This window comes from Nyctibius grandis, chromosome 7 (genome assembly GCF_013368605.1).
Source record: "Nyctibius grandis isolate bNycGra1 chromosome 7, bNycGra1.pri, whole genome shotgun sequence".
NCBI lineage: Eukaryota > Metazoa > Chordata > Aves > Nyctibiiformes > Nyctibiidae > Nyctibius > Nyctibius grandis.
In genome coordinates this window covers 7114740-7134999 of record NC_090664.1, presented here as the reverse complement: position 1 = coordinate 7134999, position 20260 = coordinate 7114740, and the positions used below count along the sequence as shown (strand labels likewise).

At 41.5% G+C, this 20260-nt stretch overlaps 1 protein-coding gene across 1 annotated transcript in view; it reads right to left on the bottom strand.

Moving 5' to 3' along the window:
* The window catches only part of ITGA9 (integrin subunit alpha 9), a 236129-nt gene that overhangs the window by 64697 nt on the left and 151172 nt on the right, over nucleotides 1-20260 (bottom strand). The window contains exon 18 of the mRNA XM_068405193.1: nucleotides 13625-13775. Coding sequence (XP_068261294.1) covers nucleotides 13625-13775 — 151 coding nt within the window. The remainder of the gene's footprint in view (nucleotides 1-13624; nucleotides 13776-20260) is intronic.

Here is a 20260-nt window from a genome sequence, read left to right as displayed (position 1 = left end):
CTCATGCTGGGGCTCTGGCCCCTGCAGCTACTTCCATGCCCCAGGGAACATGCGTTAGCTCAGGCTTGGCACTCTTGACTCTTTTCTCAGTGCAGGGGGCTGCCCGTCTAGTCAGGATAACCTCAGGCTCCTGAAGGCCTCTCTAACTCCTGAACACAACCCAAACCAAATGTTTTCGCAGGGCCAGAAAGCTCAAGCTGCCTTTTCCCTCCCATCCCCACAAGCCTCTAACGCTTCCTGGATCCCATTGGGGAGGAACCACCTGAGCTGAAAGGCTGCAAGAAGGAGGCCAGCAGCTACCCTGACTGCAGGCACTGGAAACTTCCCAAGGAAGCCTCTTGTGATGCCATTTCCTGGGTGTTTGGATATCTGAAGCTTTGGAGGAGCACACAAGGGCTTGAGAGCTTCTCCCAACCACCTTCCACCAACACTCCTCCTTGCTTCTAATGCTCGGCTCTAGGCAGGAGCAGCTTTTGGATGAGATTTGCCTGCTTCCGTGGAAGAAGAATCTGAGAAATGTTGGAGGAAGTTCAGTACCAGTCCTAAAGTCAGTTCATTAATCTTCTACTAAAAAAGGAAGAGCGTTCTTTTTGTGGGAGGGATTCAGATGAAATCCTGTGTTCTTCATGGTATTTAAGCAAAAAACATCTTTAGTGGGTTGTGGCAGCAAGTGCCACTTGCACCTGATCCCTTCTGGTTTCTCCTTCTTGCAAACTGACCTTTTATTTCACCCTTCCTTCCTTTAAAGGATGCTAAGCAATGACAAGGTACTTCTAGCAAGATGACTTCTTTTAAGACGGTATTATGATCATCTGTCTCTCGAAAGTGGCCTTTCTTGTGTACTGTGTCACTTCCTCTCTTCAGAGAACCAAGAAAAGCGAGGACAACAGGGCTGCCTGCTTGTAGGATAGGGCAGTTAATGTCACTCCACAATTAAAAAAACCTACTAAAAATGCAAAGAAGTGAAGCACTAAGCTTGGAATACAGGAGAGTTTGGCAAGCTCAACTTACCTACTGAATAGTTTAATGTGATTCATGTCTACAATTACCAAGAAATTACTGTATTTCTAAGCCTGTGTGAGTTCAAGTCTAATCAAACAAAACCCATTCCAGTGACTCAGTTTTCACACATCCTTTGCAATCCTTACTAAAGAATCAGGCTCATAACTTCTATTAGGACCCAAGTGCCTTTCACATAACAAGTACTTTCTATAGTGGAAAAATGTAATTATTGCTTGGAATAGAAAGAGAAAGAATTCCTTGCTTGGAATAGTCTGGCTAAAACAATAAACAGGCCCCTTTGCTCTTGCTCGTCTTTGCATGCAGCATTTCAAAACTATGCACGGTCACTGGGGAAAAAAAGAAAGAAAAAAAAAGAGCTAACATCAAACTTCATTTGAGGTCTACTGCTCATACTATTTTCCAGCTGAGGCAGCTAGACAAAAGTACACTGGTTTCAAACTGGGATTAACCCATTGGCTCCACTCATGCCCATAATCTAATAATTTTTGTCCTCCACAGGCAGTTCAGATGAGAAATGGAAGAAAGGCACATCATGCTTGTATCAGAGCTGTTAAGATATCACACTATATCAGGTACCTTCACAGGTATCAGACCTTCCACCAATTCCACTGAAAGTTTATTTTTTATTAAAAAATAGACTTCTCTGCCTTAGCTGGAAAAGAATTAGGGACATTCAGGATCCCTGAGTCAACCCAGTGCTGTCAGAGGTATTTATATTTTCAGTCTATTCATATTGTACTGTTTTTTGAACAAATTCAGCTGCTTTCTTCCTTACACGCACTCACACATGCACGCTCACATACATTGCCCCATTCATTAGCAAGGCACAAAGCAAAATGAAAAGGTAACTGCGTACTTGCAGCCAAGCAAAAGAAACTATTTCCTAGAGTGAAAATCAGTAACACACACACACTGCAAATGACCCGAACACAGCCACTTTACAGCAGGTGTTTTGTACCCCACAGGTTATTTATTACCTTCAGTAGCTATCATAGTGGAGGAGCCAAGCACGTGCAGGTTACACTTACATTTGCAAGATCTTTTCAGTAGATTTTTATACACACCATTTACATTTGCATGGGTTTTCCAGCTTGATATTGGAAAGGATGGCAACCATCACTTCTAACATGAATTCTAATCACACAGGTCATTTTAATAGTCTTATTTTTCAGGACCAGTGTCATGGGTTGCACAGCGAGTTTAGCTAAGCCGCAGCCCAAGGGGAAGCCCACTGCCCCTTCCCCAGTGTCCCTGTGGGTCCAACAGAGCCAGGCAACTGAGAGATCTGGCTGACCAGCCCTATCTCTGGTACAGAGCCTTCACTGAGCAGGAGAAAGACCACGGTAGCTGCACCGCAAGTGTGTGTGTCCAGGCCTAGCAACAGGGGAGTGCTGGATGGGAGCAAATTGAGTCAGAGAGCCTGCACAAGGGACTTGGGATCCTGGTGCCACTCCTGCTGCCTACTTTCTGCAACACAAATCTAAACAACATCTAAAACACAGTGTCAGTGGGATCTAAATAAATCGGTGTGTAACAGTACAAAAGCACACCCCTGTATTTATATGCATCATTTATTCCCTTTCAGTAGGAACTGCTGGCTTTTCAAATACTGCTTACAGTTCAGCACATGCACAGGCAAGACATGATTACCTTTCACAGCCACACAGAGAGGGCGATGGGAAGATGAATAAGCTCTCCATCCCAGTAACCTCTCTCCACAGTGGCCAAATTGAGTGCCTGGGGAGGCATACAAGAGCAAGGCAAGCATACAGAGCTATCTTCCCCAAAATATTCTCCCCATCTTCAAATGTTTTTGACCCAAAGATGTCCTGAGCCTGAGTTAATTTCTGTGTACTCTCTAACCTTCTGGGGATTCCTCTTCAATGAACTTGCTTACCTCCCCCAGCAGCTGTGTATTTTTTTAGCAACCACTTGACCTGGTGGCAAGGAGTGCGGTAGCCTGACCAGACGTGGTGTGAAGCACCCCTTTCTTTTGTTTGCTTCCTATCATAGACAGCAGGATAGCAGAAAAAATTCATTGCTCCTCCCACCCAAAGTCACTCAGCTGGTTTACTAGATGCCTTCCCCAGCTGCTGTCTTAGATAGCCACCTTGAAAAACAAATCTTTTGTTGCCATCACTTGAAATACTATTTTTCAGTTATTCTAAGAGATGCAGAGCTCCCCCTTCTAAAGGTACACAGTGTCCTTTCCTGGTACGATGTGGGCAAGAGCCTTCCACATCCAACAACAGGCCATCGAGTAAACAGGAACAAAAATAACTGGGAAGCAAGATGGCCAGCTGAACTCCCATCATCCGCAAGGTAAATGGAAAATGGACTCAGCAATCTCCTCTCTGTTTGGAGCGCTGGTCTGGATGCTCCTCTCCAGCGGGATACCAGCACTGGTTGCAAGTGCCACAGTATCAGGAACAGTCCCCAAGATATTAATGCAGCCAAATACAAAGCTGGAAACTTGGACTAAATCTAATTCAAACTTCATCTTCCCCATGTACTTGCACCTTATTTTAGAATTTGTACCTTTACTGATCTGGTCCAACGATTTTGCCAAGCACCCAGAGGTCCATGTGTGGACGATCACTGGACCGTGAGCCAACTGTGACAGGATATTCAATGCAGATCACCCCTCGCAAAAGAGACACTTAAGAACAGCTGAACGTGACATAGTTTTGTTTTCTCTCTGCATCCCTTGATTACAAGTCTCATCTTAGAAAAGAAACCTACAAAAAGTAACCCTGTGCACAACTGCCAGTCTTACAAATAATGAACTGCCACAATATTTTTCAAGTTAGACCAAAGATTTCATGAAAAATGGAGAATTAGGTGCAGAATGGGAAAAATCCATGATCCACATGTACGAAAGCATTACAAAATGGTGCTTTCTTAGTAATGCACTATCAGTTTGCCAACCAAGATGAAACCTTTGCTCATAAAAACGTGAAGACACACTTTTGAAAACACTACTCCAGCTAGTACATACACTAATATGCTACTAAGCCTAAGGTAACCCACGTACTCACCATGTCCTTCAAGTTCCACATACAAAAGCATAGTACAACTCTGAAAAGACTAAGGGAAAATCAGGTTTCTGACTCCACAGTGATATATTTAAAAAGCAACCATAAAAACTGTTACACAAAATATCTCGACACACATTCAGATAAATTCAGCAGTAATTTAGATTATGCTACTCCTAAAAAAAAAAAAAAAAAAGCTTTTCTCTACAAAACTGCATAAACTTTGTTGGATTAAATGCCTGTCCAGACACAATGCAATTATCAAGAAAAGAAAATTAAGTCTTGAGAGTCAAAAAAAAGCACATCCAGAATTATACACTGGCATGTTCCTACATTCTTCATACCATTACACGTATATCCAAAATATATATGCTGTTGTAATCTGTCAGCAGTGCGTTGCATTTGATTACACCTTTATTTAAAAAAAATTGTGGATGAACACATATCCTTTTATCTTTATTATTCCCTCATGATCTGTGCACAGGAATATTAAGCTTAATAACAGCAGTGCATTCTCGTGCGTATGAGTCCACACTCTCCAATAACCCAGGGAAAAATCAGAGACAGGGAAGCTGTTGGGAGGAGAAAGGGCTCTGGTTTAAGTTTTCCTTCATTTCACTTCACATTTAGATCTATGTATATATGTGTTCACACACACATCTATCTCACACTACTAAATCATGGTTGCATGGCAATATTAACAGGGGAACTGTTTTTTAATTATTACAGATAACCCATGGGTTAGACACACTATTATTCTATAATAACAAAGACATACCTTCAAAACATGCTTCCCAAAATTAAAAGCAGAAAAAAAAAAAAAAATCAAGTGGCAGAAATCAAATAAATGAACCAACGTTCATTTCCTAGTGGTATTTCTGAAAGCACGGATAACATATGCCCACACATACTCTAAGACAACCTTCTGTGTGTAAGGTATCAATTATACCAAATATTGGTGTATTCAACTGCAAACAGCTATTCGCTCTTAGTGTTACAATGAAAAGCTTAAATTAATAACGAGTTCAGGAAATAAATTCAAATTTCATCAGCTACACAGTTCAATGAAAAAGCAAATGGAAAACCTCACAAATGAAAAAAAAAATTAAAACCAAGTTGGATGAGGGAACAAAATCAATAAAATCAAGCCTTCACCCCTCCCCTCCTTCTTCCCTGGTGGTAATTTTCAAGTGTAAAGAATAATATTAAGGTAATAACAATAATAATGAGTTTGGCATTGGGTATTTTCCTGGAATTAATAAACCATAGCTCAACTTACAATCCCCAACAACCAAAGCCAAATCTGAAACCCCAGGAAATGCCTTTTGCAAACACACACAGGTTTGGGGGTTTTGGTCTTTCCCTTTCAGAAACTCAAATACAAATTGACTTCTTCACAGAAAATCCTGATGACATGATAAATACTACGTAACCTGGGGACACTGCTGAAATGCAAAGGTGTAATTCATTACCTACTGCACTGGGATATTGAAACAGGTTTTTTTAATATGTATATTTTCTTTTTTAAAAACAAAAGCTTAGCAGTTCACTTGTAAGACTTGACTTTAAGAGGTGCTGCTCTACTTTTTATAAAGTATCTTTTTAGCCCGCTCCTCCTTTTTCTCTTGCTTAGTGGAAATCACTACGTTACTACTCTGCAGATGGCTGCGGCAAAAGTCAGGCGCAGGTTTTCTGGCCTCCTCCCAAAGGCAGGCTGCGAAAGCGCTGCCGGCTGGGAAGGAGCCTGGCTCGGCATCCCTCGCAGCCTGCCTGGGCGGGGGGTCAGCTGAGACAGCCCGGAGAGGGGGTCTCCCGCTCACCCCCAGAGCCTGACACGGAGCCAGCTGAAACGCTTCTCGCTTTTCCTTCCCGCCTTGCTCAATGCCTCTGGTTTTGATGAGACGCCACAGGAAGCTCCCTCTGAAAAAGAACAGATTTGGGGCCTGAAGGCCTCATTCGGAGAGGGGGTTAAAATGTGCCTGCTTCTGCTAATAGGAACGTAGACTGATGCCGGCTGAATCCAGGGTTACGTCGCTGACTGTCAGCTGCTCTGGGAGGAGGGAGCCTGCCTCACCTAGTTCCCTGGAAGAAGAAATCAAGGCTCTCCTGAGAGCTTTTGCACCATGTTTTTCAAGGAAGTGAAAGAGCAAAGAATAAGAAAGAGGGAGAAGAAACAGAAAGGAAAAAAAAAAAGCCGTGAATTTCCTTTCACACTAGAAGTAACCAGGGGGTTCACAAGAGAGTCAGAAAATCCCAGGGCCCCAGCGTCAAACATAAAGAAAGAAAAGCTCGTGATTTCGTAAGCAGCGCTGGCCCCTCCTTGGATTTTCAGCTGAAAAATCTTCACACCCTTCCTCATCATTTTGACTGTGCAGCTGGGGTTTTTTTTAAGTCTTTCTACAGACAAAAGTGCTGTTGACTTCAGACAGACTATGCCTGAAGTATGACTGCAGGATCATGCCTTGTGCTTAATAAGATTAATTACAGAGGGTTTCATTTTTATTTATAGATCCCATTAGCATCACAGGAGAAATCTGAACCAGGTGAAAGAGAGCAATTGCCACCACTTCTAGCCACACAGCACCATAACTATAACATCCCACAGGACTAAGCAATGTAAATGCATATACATATATATGTATACATGTATATTATACATATAACATAAATATACATATTTGCTTATATATAGTGTAAACATATATATATGTTTACAATTCTATTGGATTGTCCACTTGGGGTATCATTTATCTTCTGGCACCATCTTGAGCCGCCTGTCTTAAAAGTGACTAAAAGAAATGCCTGCAAGAACAGAACTGACCTTTCATACCAGAAACTTGATAAACTTGAAGCTTAAAGTTACAACAAAAACAAACCCCAAACCCAACAGCTTCTTGCTGTAATGAAAGCCATTGAAAGCCCTGGAAATTAACTCTTACTTAAGTCTTTTGCAGAGGATGTCAAAGTTCAGATGATTTTAAGCTTCATCCTCAAGATCACAGCAGACAAATCCTGTCCCATAGATTTCTGACCTCAAATGTCAGCAAGTCTCTCTCCACTGAGTTTAAGAGCAAATGATGATAGTGAAAGAGAAACACCGGGACACAGGATCACAGCCTGTAAATAAGCACATCCAAGATCAAGTGTACAGAGCTTGCTGTATACTGGGCTCTACCCTCTGTGAAGGGTTCTTCCCCTTTTTCCCAGAAAAGCAGTTTATCAAGGTAAATTTCTAAATTGTGGTGGCTGGATCTCAGCAACCGAGGCAGCTGAATCTCTTTTCCAAAGCCCTCTCCCATGGCCAGCACTGATGTGACTGTGGCAGTGGTTCCTGGCTCTATGCAGATCCTGAAGCTATGCAGGAGGAAGCAGCTTGGCCGGTGAGCTATGGACAACACAGGGACCGAAATGGGCTGGGCAGCTACTGCCTGCAGCCCAGGGAGCCCTTCTCCACCCCCTCAAAGAAGACTTCAGTGCTTCAGATTTCCTTCTCCCTCCCTCACCTGGACAGAAACCAGGACCTCTGCTTGTGCCCAGCCATAGTGAAACCCCGCCTTGGGTGGTACGCCAGCAGAGTGATTGGGATTCACTGTAAGGAGGCTTTGCTATAGCACAGGCTGCCTTCTAGCCTCTACAAAAAGTCCATCTCACATGACAGTATTCATCCACACAGCTGCTCTTCCTTTAGAAAACCATTCCCCTTGCAGCCCCAAGGGAAGAGCAGGGCTAGGCAGTCAGACAAAACCTCCCTTAATAATCTGAGCCAGTCTATTCTGCAAGACCTCTATATACACGTAAACAGTCAAATTAAGAGTCATGATGAGCTACTTCCAGGACAAACACTTTCCACATCACATAACCCAGAGCACAGCCCCACCTGATCAGCATAAACCTTCTCAATGTATACAGTCCCATATGTTATTCCAGGACCTGATATCAAGTCCTTAAGAACAGAGATGTTTGATAATAGCTTACTAATCACAAGATGTTTAAAAACAAATAACTAACTTCCCCCTTCCCAATTTTGTATTGCAAAATAATTTTTTTACTCTGCCTAACCTCACCTGAAAGAAACAGGCACATCATCAAAAGCCGTGTCTTCTTGAATCTGAAGTTTCTGCTGCTTTCTGTGGAAATGCTTGGGGTGATGCCCCACTGCAACTCATTGTTTCCCTGAAAGTAGCTTAAGATTGCAAAAATTTGGATTTTTATAGCTAGTTGGAGTTAGCTGCATTTGGATTTACAAGGCCAGAGTCATTTAGGCTTTTGGAACCTTATACACTATCAACCTTCCATGAGATTTCTAAGTGTTAAGCTGCTCCTGAAAACAGTATTGAACAATCAAACTAACATAGGCTCTTCCAACACTGAGCAGAACAAGATCTGAAGTCCTGCAAAATCATGGCTCCTGAATCATTTATTCCAGTTGGGATTTTGCCAGAATACTTCAGGGATTTTGCGTTCTATTAAACAAGTTAATTTGTTGGGAAAAATACCAAAGACTTCTTTCGAATGTACCTGATAAATCAGAGTACAGGAGAAAAATTTACAAGACTCCTATCAGTACTAATTACATGACTAAACCCAGTCTTCAATGCCCATTCCCTGAATGTGGGAGTGATACATGAATCCTAAGTGAAAAGCCTCAATCAGAAGTCCAGCCTTCAATTCCTACCTGCTAAGAGCAGGGGGATATTAGATGGTTCTCACAGCCCCTGGCCTGAAAAAGGTGCTGCTCCTTACTTATCCCTATGGAAGCATAAAAGTTGAGGTTTTCATTGAGCATCCACGGAAAAAGAAAATTAAAATAAACAATGAAGTCAGATAGCTTGAACTGCACTTATTTTTTCTTCCCAATTAAGAAACTGGACAATTATACTCCAGGGATGCAAAATCCCTGGAGTAAATAAATAGAAAGTTTTAATGCACTCTGGAGCAAAAGTTAAGCATTAGATTTGGAAAAACGCAGAGGCAGCATGTGGCATAGTTACTGCCACACTACTCATATTCCCAAGCCCTGGTTATAAAAGCTCTCCTGGCAACAGGATTCAAATCCCCTCCCGTAAGTGATATATGGCTCAGGCAATCTTCCAGATGCACTTGTGTCAGTGCAAGGGGTCACAGCTTCTACGCTACTTGCATCGCTCCCCTCTGACCCTCTGGCAGAGTGGTTTACAGGAGCAAGTCCAACTCACTCCACACAAAATCAGCTGGATTAAATCAAACCACTAATGTAAAAGGTTTCTGCTAACCAGTTGGATGCGAATTGAGACTGATCACATTAACTTGTCTGCCAGCAGATCCAAAGGGGCAGTAACTGCTGGAAAAAGACACATAATGAATACCCAGGACCTGAATCTTCTTCCAGTGGTACAGCTGGATCCAAAAGAGGGCACGTGTCTCTGGCTTTCGTGCCCTATCAGTATCCTGCCCCTGCCAGCCTTAAGACTTAGAAAGTATGAGCAGTATGGGAAACTGGTGTAAGAGAATTTCCAATTTGGAAAAAGTTAAACTCTGCCTGCGGCTCTTCTGGGCAATCCTAGTCAAGAGACGCCGGCAAGCGCTGTGGGAGCAAGGAACAAAGAGTTCATATCCAAATTGCATGACCTCCCTGCTAACCCAGAGAGCAACAGCACTGCATGACTTGTCAGAAGAAAAACCCCGGAGCCCGTAAGCAGCATGACTCTGGTTATCAGCCATATTCACACCCAACACCAAAGTTTCAGGTACACTCTCACTAAGGAGTCATGGGAAATTACTGTGCCTGAGGAAACCACAACCTCACTGTTCACCCTGCCCTGGCCCGGCCCCACTCGCTTCACTCAGCTGTTGCTTGAGAAAGCTGCTGTGAGAAGCAACCGCAATGTTACACACAGCTGGCTTTGGCTGCTGGGAGGCTTGTCTGAAATTTAGGAACAATCCACAGCTGGAAACAACGGTCAGCAATGGGATTTCCTGACCTACTCTCTCCATAACCAGCGCTGAAGTGGGGATAGCTGATAGATACCCACCAGTTCTTGCAGAGCAGTGAGAGATTAATGCTATACATATTGGGTTATTGCTGTTGGTTTTACTATTAATACGTTTTATATGATACTTTTATATGACTGTTATAAAATCTCATGCCATACCTGAGCTGATTTAATACAGATATGAACCTGCCCTACCACACTAACTGCCACTGCCAGCAACCTTACAGCGCTTTTTCTGTAACGGTACTGAAAATAGCCCTCTGCGCTGAAGAGCAGCTAATGAACGGTTAGCGAAGTGCCTACTGCTGACAAGCACTTTCAGCAAAACATCACAAGCCAGTAAGCAATTCCAGTAGATGCAAAACGGTGTAGAAATTAGTAGTAATTTTTCCACATTCCTTAGCACACAAGCAGCACTCTGCATTCTTCTATAGGAAAGTGATATCACCTCTGTTAAGTGGATTTTTCAGACTCTGAAATAGGATGCTTTCCTGAAGTTGCATTAAGATTATGGGACAATAAAAAAAAAAATCTATTATATTTTCTGTTTTAAAGAGAACATGATTAAATCTCTTCGTATTTCAAAAGGAATATTTTTCTTAGTGGACACATTATGAACTTCACTGCAGTGCAGTACTCTCATGCACCTGCAAAACAACCCACCCTTTCAAAGGGGAGCAGTGACAAGAGAGTTGAAAGTGCTACAGGGAGCGCAGGCAGGAATGAGAAATCAACCCGTGCCACATACTGTGCCTCTCAAGAGAAGGATTGTCTGTCAGGAGCTACGGAAAGAAAATGCTGGGCTTCATCCACGGAGCCGGGGACAACTGGCTGCAGCGCAACAGGAAAATCATCCAGTGGAATATGTGCAGTCCCTTAAATATCAGTCAACAAACACTTTTTCACCTCATATAGAAGTGGCAAATCCCTACCAGGTAGTCTCTCTATCCACCACATTTCATGAAATCTCAGCCTCCAGAAAAAAAAAGACGGGCTAGCTCTGCTAATGCCCTTCAGGGAACACTACCGTCGTCATCCCTGAGCTAGGCCATTCATTTCTTTTCAAACACAACATGTGGCACTTTGTTTCAATAACCCTGCTGAAAAAAAAAATCAGCATAAAACTTTTGCATTGTCAGGTCTCATTGAAACCAATCCATAGACAGAAACAAACCCACATTGAATCTGCTAGGAATGTCCCTACTGGGGACACAGGGAAAACAAACAGGGGATTCACAGCATCTTGAAAAGGATCCAGAGACAGGTTACGAAGCCCACCACGCGGTCATCATTCTCAGAGTCACCTTGCAGAAAAAGGCTCAAGCAACACATGGAAGAGACAATTCTCTTCCACTTTAGCGTTATTCATTAAAAGGCAGTTGCTGCTGAAAGTTTCCTACAACAAGAAGCTCTTTTGATTCTGAAATTGCTCCACTAAGGGAAATCTTACGGGTTGTCATTTTTATTCTGGCTTTACATTCTGGATTTTTGCCTGGGCAATATTCAACCAGGAACAAAATCTATTTAAAGTACATGCACAGTATATAGTATGCATAGATGTCAAGGGATGGGAGTAGGTTATGAAACATGGAATCCATGTTATTTTACAAAAAAAAAGTCATTGTTCGAAGAGCTTAGGAAAAACATAACACTGTAATTGAGGCCATGAGGTCGTAATCCAGTTTCCCAACAGGACAAATGGTGAGGCCAACAGTACATTAGTTTGTCCTGAAGCAAAAGCTGACTGAGAGGAAGTAAAATAGCCCAACACAACCCCATGACTCAGTTTTTCAAAACTGTTACTAAAACAATTATAAGAAAAAACCCACAAACTCTATCAAATCAATCATAAGAACAGTGGAATAGCAGGAATAATAGCAGACTATACCCTGGTCCTGTTTGCAAAACCTGAGGAAGAAGGAAGCCTACATGCTTCCTTGATGTGTGATGTATTTTACTTTTTTTAAAAGAAATGCTAGTTTCTATTAGCAGAAAACACACTGAGTAGTGAGATAACCTTACAACAATGTCACCTGATTCCAGAAACTGCTCCTTCTAGGCAGCATTCAGCACAGATGTTTCAAGTCTCCTACAGACCCAGACTCAAGGTAAAATACCAAGGGAAACAAGCACATCATCTTCAGCTTGTTCCCTCACAGTGTTGACCAAGAAGAACAACGAAGGCAATTGGTGTTCCAGTTAATGTGTGTGTGTAAAATATTCAACATGTAAGCCCAGAAGAAAAACCACAACAACCTTTTAAAAGAACACGCATCAAGCTTTGTTTCTTTTCCAGTGCAAAGGAATGGAAACCCTCCCACTGACTTCAACAGGAGCTGGGCCAGACCCTGAAAGTCTTCACATAAACTTCCATTAAGGAGAAGTTGCATATTGGCATAAGCCATTTCTATTTTCTCCCCTGCTTTTTTCCTCCTGATAACCTGCACACTTGCAGCACATAATGTCTGAAAATGAAGCTCAGAATACAAAGACAACTTTCTGAGGCTTGCAACTGTATTAAACATAATAGTCAAAACTGAACACCAAGAGAACTAACATGCACAAGAAATTATCATATTTTGGTTTATTATGTAATGAGTTAATTTAAGTGGTTTATAATAACCAAAATCTATCATAAAACATGACAAATAATGGCAAAATGTCACTGGTTCAATGGACCAAGTTAATCCCATACTTCACAACAGTTGTACTACTGTTTTTAATATTGCTCTTATGGGTTACAAAGCAAAGCAAAGCTCCAGCAGAGAGACAAACGACTGTGAAAAGCAGGAACAAACAGACAGAACATTGTTTACAATTGTTCAGCTCCCACTTTGCACAATTATTTTCACATTACTCACAGTCAGACAGCTTTCACGGCCATCAGTTTGTAAAAAGCTTGATTCAGTGTTTGTATTTCAACAACATTATCTCTAAATGAACACATGCTACTGAAAACATCCAAGTATTTAAATCTAAATGTAAAGATGCTAAAGCTCAAAATATTCACCTGATTCTAGGCGGGTGAAATCAAAAGCACTTTTGAGCTCTTAGATCTAGTGATGCACCCTGGCCGCAGCCCAAACTTGCACCAGGATGTGAACAAAGAACAGCCTTCTATCTTGGTTTCAATGAGGAGAAAACCTAGGAGCCCAGGTCAAGAGATGACCAGGACTGCTGAGTACAGTGTGGCAGCACTCAAACTAGATGCACCCTTTGTATTTCAGCACCATTTGGTACCCTACTGGTTTCCAAACCAGTCTCCCTGTACCTCTTAACACCTTAACACCTTACCCAAACAGTCTTTCTTCTTCACTAGTGCACCTCAAATAACAGTGCTGTGTCTTCTACAGAAACACATCCCAAATAACAGTGTTGTGTATTGTACAGAAACACAAAGGGTGTAATTTACACAGATCAAACACACAAAAGAAAAGAACTAAAGAGCCTGGAAGAAACTCAAGCCCAGCATAAACAGAAATAACTTCCAAATGTTTCAGCAGTGTGGACCAGGCCACCCCATGTCCCTACATCTTGCAATTAAATTGGTTTAAAGTTAAGAGACTTACTCACAGCGAGATTGGCCTTTCTTACCTTTTGCCACATTTTGATGAAGAAGAGTTCCCCAGAAAAATTGAAGAAAACATTGGTGTCGTAGGCATCATCCCCAATGTTAGAGATGGAAATGTTAAGTGAGATGTTCCTCACTGCTCCCAGGGCCAAGTAGGTAGTTCTGTCATCAACACTGTAGGCAGAAACAATTACATCGGTTTAACTCTGGGCAACTTTCACACTCTGGTCCTTCTTCATTCCTCCTATGGAAGTGTCACAACTCAACTGCTTAAAAGCTCAGCAGTCAGTAACTCAGGAGTGTGCTGAATGGCCAACGCAATGTGCAGGGGGCTGTACTGGAACTGAGCAGCTCCTGAGTACTGGTTGTGACACTACCTTTTGTGACTGTAAGGAAACCCCATGATCCTCATGTGACTTATTGTTAATATGGTTTTATTGAGAATAAAATAGTCGAAGACTGTAAAGTGATTGGACAGAGGAAATACAAGTGCAAGATATTACGCCCACATTCAAATACACGGGCTATTTTATTTTGTCTCTTAATAATTCAAACTTATTCTAACATTCTAGTAACTTTCTGAAAATCTTAGAGTTATGCTATGGACAGAAAAAAAAAAAACAGAAAAAGAGGGTCAAATAAAATTCAGAAACAGGTGTAAGTGGGGAAAATGTATGAAAATTATAACTATCATCCACTGAACGTGACAAATCTTTCCTTGGGTCTTTATGCTGGACCTAACATGATGGACTCATCTTCTGTAAGTGGAATATCAAGGCAATGTTTGAATTAAAAAAAATAGCTATACATCATTTTATTACATTAATTAATTATTGTAATTAGGCAATTAATGAATGAATACCTTACTGTAATAAGGCATCACAGATTACAGACACAAAAACACAGACATGCACACAGTGAGGCAAATACAAATATTCATAGACACACATTTATTATTTGATATTTGGTATACGTTTAATCATACTAGTCTGTCCAGAAGATAAGCTAACAAGTAAGAATGAAGGCTAAAGATATATCACAGGAAAATATAATATCAACATACAGATCTGCAGGTCTAGGAACTAGAAGTACAGTAAAAGATGGTCTGAAATATACCAGGTATAAATGTAAAAATAAGCAGATATAGTCAAAATAGCATCAAACTGGCTACAGTTATCATAACTGGAATCTGAGACCATTCATACATCCCGGAGAAACAGAGACAGTGTCCCAGGGAAAACAGAGCAGCTGGCCAGAAAAGGGCGGAGACCTACAGCCACACAGCAGAGAGATGCTCCAAATTATTTCCTCTGAGGCACATCCAGCCTGACAGTCAGAAAGAGGAACCTCTGAGGAAACGTACCCTCATACCACCACCCTGACAGACACTGCTGCATGGCACAGGCGCATGCAGCAGCATGTAACACCACAGAGAAATCCGTAGCCAGCCAAGCTGCCTTTCATCCACCCAGTTTCCATGAAGAAGTGGCTGTGCTGGGGACATATATGTTGGCACATGCTGCTCCTTTGCATATCAGCAACTCTCTGAAAATGGCAGGGGTGCAGGATGTGAGCCGTGTTTAAAGGCAGCCTGTCCCTCTACTGCCACCAGCCCTACTCTCCAGCCTTGCTCATGGTACTGCAGCCAGAGCATCTGTGTAAAAGCGGGGTTTTTGAGAACACTGTACTTGTAAACCCTTCAATACCTTCTGCCAACCACAGCCATACCAGACCTCCAAAGGCAGAGCTCACTGTGCTCCATCCATCTGTGTTTGCCGAGGAGTTTCTAGACGTGGGTTTCCAAAGGTACGTACCAAAGCAGCCAGGGGCTCTGGTGAGTGAGAAGTTCAGAGCAAGATGGTCTAGACTCAGGCTTCAAAGCTGATGGTTGTGGACTGTGAGTTTAACTTTTCCATGTAACACAGATGATATTTATAGCATATTTCTTTCCTGTACTTACTTCATTTATGATGATCTTCATTTATTAAGGCCAAAATTATTGCTTACAGTTTAATGACAGCTTCTTATGAGGCAGATATAAGTCTCAAGGAAATGTGCCTGCTTTTTCACGCTTACAATCAACTGTAGACACCAACCAGTTCTACTGATAACTGGACACTTTGCTTTCTAAGCATCATAGTTTATTCTCACAGTCAACTATCAGTGCAAATAAACATTTGCAAAAGTGTATGCAGCACAGGATTGACTCAAAATTAGTTTGAGAGCTCTAAATAATTTGAGTTGTTGCTCCTTATGTACCAAATTAATGGCACAACTGTATGAGAGTACTTGGACACATTTAACCTTTTGGACACAACTTCAATGTTTACTGTTGAAAAGCAGTCAAATTATGAAGATACTAAACAATCTGCTGGGATTTTCTAATAATCAAAAGTGCACATTTAGAAGGAAAGAAATAAAACAACCATTTATTACTGTGAATTATTTCTCATTAACTTTATAATCTCACTTCTTGCAATCACTTCAAAACTTAGTCAGCACCTACCAAACCCATTAGCAAAATCTGGAAGTATCTCTTCAGTAAGCAAACGAACATTACAAGATATTTATCTCATGCAGGCTTGATACTAAATGCAATGCACGCTACAGAATCCTCTCTGAATTGGTAGTAGCAGCACTTTGAGATTTAACATAAAGTCAAGACAACTGAGAATAGTCTCCTTCCTACCGAATAATAAAAAATACTCAGAACGAAATCCTATTTAAAACTAAACCCACAAAAAATAACGTCAAAATAAACACCATTGGGTTGTGTTACTCCTTTCTAAAGCTATCACTCCTCTGTTAAAAGCACATCATACCAAAATGACTTACATTTTCCTCAGCAGAGAAAGAAAACCCACTTTCTAAGAGCACACCATAGTTGCTCACACAAAATTCACACATTAATAAACTCTGAAAAAACCTCACTAATTTTAGGTTGGCAGGGGAGTTCAGGTCTTCCCCTGAAAGGTTATACAAGATTGTGCTCTAAGTCCCATTTTAAGAGAGCAGCTTTCTGAGTCATTAAATCTGTGTACATCTGGAATGGATCAGGTTCACTTGCAGTGAAAAGCAGATTAGGAATCTCCCCACTCACAGGGGAGCTCCCAGGCCCTGTTTGCTGCTCGAGCACATAACGTCACGGGGGCGGACAGCCTGCTGTAGTACTGGAACAGCTCTGTGGCCAAGCCAGTGCCATCCTCCTCCAGCGCCTGCCGCACAGTAAGCGGCCTAGCTGTCAAGTCAAAATATGTCAACTAAAGAACTGTTGTCACCCTCCAGAAACAAGAAAACAAACTACAGCAACCCCTTCATCTTGACAAGGTATGTCAAACAATACAAAAAACGAAATCAAGCAATGGCTTTCAGTTTATATTTTGTTGGATGAGAACTATAAAGCTGCCAACATCCTCACCACGGCCCTCGTAACCTTGTTCACATCAAGGAAGAGAGGCTAAAAATAAAAACAGACTCAAAAAAGGAAAAAAAAAAAGAAAAGAAAGAAAAGAAGGGGAAAAATATCAAGATACAATCACTTAATTGGACAGAGCACCACCATCTCATTACATCAGGTACTACACACAAACAATGAAGGAGTAAAAGTTCTAGGTAGACTGTAGACATATATATACACTGTATATAGGCAACCACATTTGTACACACATACGTACAGGCACATGAAGGATGTCAAGCTATCAATGTTTGCATGGAAAGGGAAAGAAGTTTGACATTTGGAAGTACTAAATACCTGCAGCTTTCATTCACATGACCCAGACTTGCAGGTAACAAGCGATTCTGAAAATCAGGCTTCAAATTTCTGCCATAGTTTTGAGTTCACCGGCTGTGGTACTACACATGAAATGTAAACAGAGATATTTAACATTTTCATCTTAAGTGATTAAGAAAAGGAAACTAAATTCCAGGATAAAACAAGTATAATCTTTTTTTGCATACTTTAACATTCCTTGTTAATGCCTGCACCACATCATTGCACTATGGTCAGCGAGGGAAGAAAGACCAGCTGGGAAAGGCAAACTGAAAAGATCTGCAATTTTCATTTCCCCACCCCGCAAGATGCTGGTGTTTTTATTAATGTGGGTCAGGGGAGACATAATCTGCATTCCAAAAGGTACACAGGGACATATTTCTCTCTTTCCTGCACTAGAGAGATTTTTTTTTAAAAAACTGAAAAAGCATTTAGCACTTCTTCTCAGGCTGTGCAGATCATACACAGGGCAAGGAACGTGATGGGGTCACACTTACTCTGTTAGTCTGGGTCACTGACTTTCCCTTTTATATTAGGAGCCTTTCTTTCCTTACAGCAAATCGGCATCTACATGGATAAATCACTGTTATTGCTCGATGGACAGTGGAAGTTACAGCTGGGGTCAGTTAGACTGCAAAAGTGGGTAAAAATCCTTCAAACAGCTAAAGCCCAATCTGTCCATCTCCATCAGATGAAGTTAAAGAAGAGTCCCATCTTTTTCTTTTAAATCACTAAAAGGTGTGAGTCAACAACATTGGTCCTGAGACAGATCCAAACAGATTTCTACCTTCATCAACCAGCATTGCAGTTGGTCTTCACAGTTACTGTGATACTTGAATATTAATTTTGTCTTCACAGACTCTTTACATCAACCCTGAAAACCTTTCTCCTGTCGGGTTTTTATCACAGACTCCAAGGTCAGTTGAACTTTGGGAGGAGTTTTGCAAACACTTAAAGCTGAAACCGTCAGCTGATCTTCTGGGAATTCATTTGATGTCTCAGTGCAAAACTGAGAGGTAGCAGCCCCATAAACAAATCCAAACCAAATAAAAATTTTAAACAGCCCACAGGGAGCAAAGCTATTGGATTTTACACCACTTGGTTACGCTGTCTTGCTATCGCATGTGCGTTCAGGGTCAATTCTCTCTGCAAAGTTCACAGCCAATCTAGACTAAAGACTCAGCCAAACACTCAAGATATCATGGCTTATTCTGCATTAGCTGAGCTGCTGCCTTCCCCCCCTCGCACTGAAGCCTCCACTAGCAAAGGCGCTAAGAGACCTCATGCAGTTGATGACCACAGTCTATGTGAGATGCGCTAAGTTGGCTATGGTAAACTAGCGCTGAGCCCATCAGATCATTTCATTAATGATCTTTTCTGTTTCTCAAGTGGAAACTTTCCAATGTGCTCTGAGTAACAGATAAAATGAGGTGATGGGAAAAACATAACAGAGAATTCGAGGAGTGGTCAACTGAGGTTCTGTGTCAGCAGAGCACAGTTTGGGAGTAGTATCATGCCAATATTGCTCCCTATGAAGACTGAGTAACTATGTGCCAAATGAAGACTGAGTAACAATGTGCCAATGTCTCCCCATAGGAAAGGACCGAATGTCCCATACGAGAAAAGTGCTTACTGAGGTAAGGCCAGGGCCAAGGAGGTGGAACTGCTCATGCTGATGCCCTTCTGAAGCAGAGCTGCTGCCTCTAGCGCTTCAGTTCCCAATTGCAATTCAGGAATAGGGCACAGACCGTTACTTTTTCCATGTTTCGTACACTTTAATTTTAAAAATGAATGCATTTGAGTAGTAAACAATGAGGAAATAAAACACTCTAGGAAATCCTTTTTGCTCTTTATTATGGTATTGAAATAACAGAGTGATTTCTAGTCACAGCTAGTTAACATATATTCAAAATTTCTCTGGAAATTGTCCTCTCCTCCCCAAATGTAGTTTCTCCACATAAATCCCCCATAACTACACAATAGACATAACTCCCAGCCACCTATGTCTTCAAACTTTTAAGTAAACAGGACAGAGTAGGGCACAACATCCACATAAAAATACCCCTTATCTTATCATCCTACAGAAATCTGGTGCCTTTTATTACTATCAGTAATTCCAATTCTACCCAGATGTTCACAACCCTTTATAAAGAGAACTGAAGAATCACCGGGGAAAGAGCTGCCTCTGTTTTCACACAATGTTTACTCCAGGGAGCAGCTTTTGGTTTGAACAGAGTTACCCTGGTTTATGAAACTGTCACTTGAAAGCAAGATGAGTCCAACATTTACAGAAGCTCTAATCTAATCTTTCACCCTTGCAGACACACATACAAACCAACATCTTTTATAACTACAAGCAGCGTCCTTGAAATCAATGGTACTGTGCCCCCAGGACAAGTTATCTCTGCACGTGTGTGTAAGCATCCTAAGGTTGGAACACAAACAAAAACTAGTTACTAGTGGCAGAAAGAAATGCAAAAGATAAACGGTACCAGGCACGTAGCTGAAAGTTGCACACATCAGCCTAACGTGAAAGAAAAAAACCCCTGTATGTTTTCGCTGTTAGTTAAAATACTTGAAGAGCAATGTTGAAATAGGTGATTGTTGACCATAGATCTGGCCCTGAAATTTCGAGGATGAATCAGTAGCACCTTCTAACACACTGTTTCTAGGAAGTAGATCATTAACAAAGTCATCACGGAAACCATGTATTTACCATAGAAATTATGCTTTCAGAAACAGATCTCCTATTATTATACAGCTTCAATTGCTTTGTCCCATTCCTGGGATGCTGGGGTGCACTATGTAATTTAAAAAGCATACTCAGCTGAGCATTGATGAGGGAGAAAAAGACCAGTGCCCTATCCAGCAACCACTTTCAGTGGTCAAT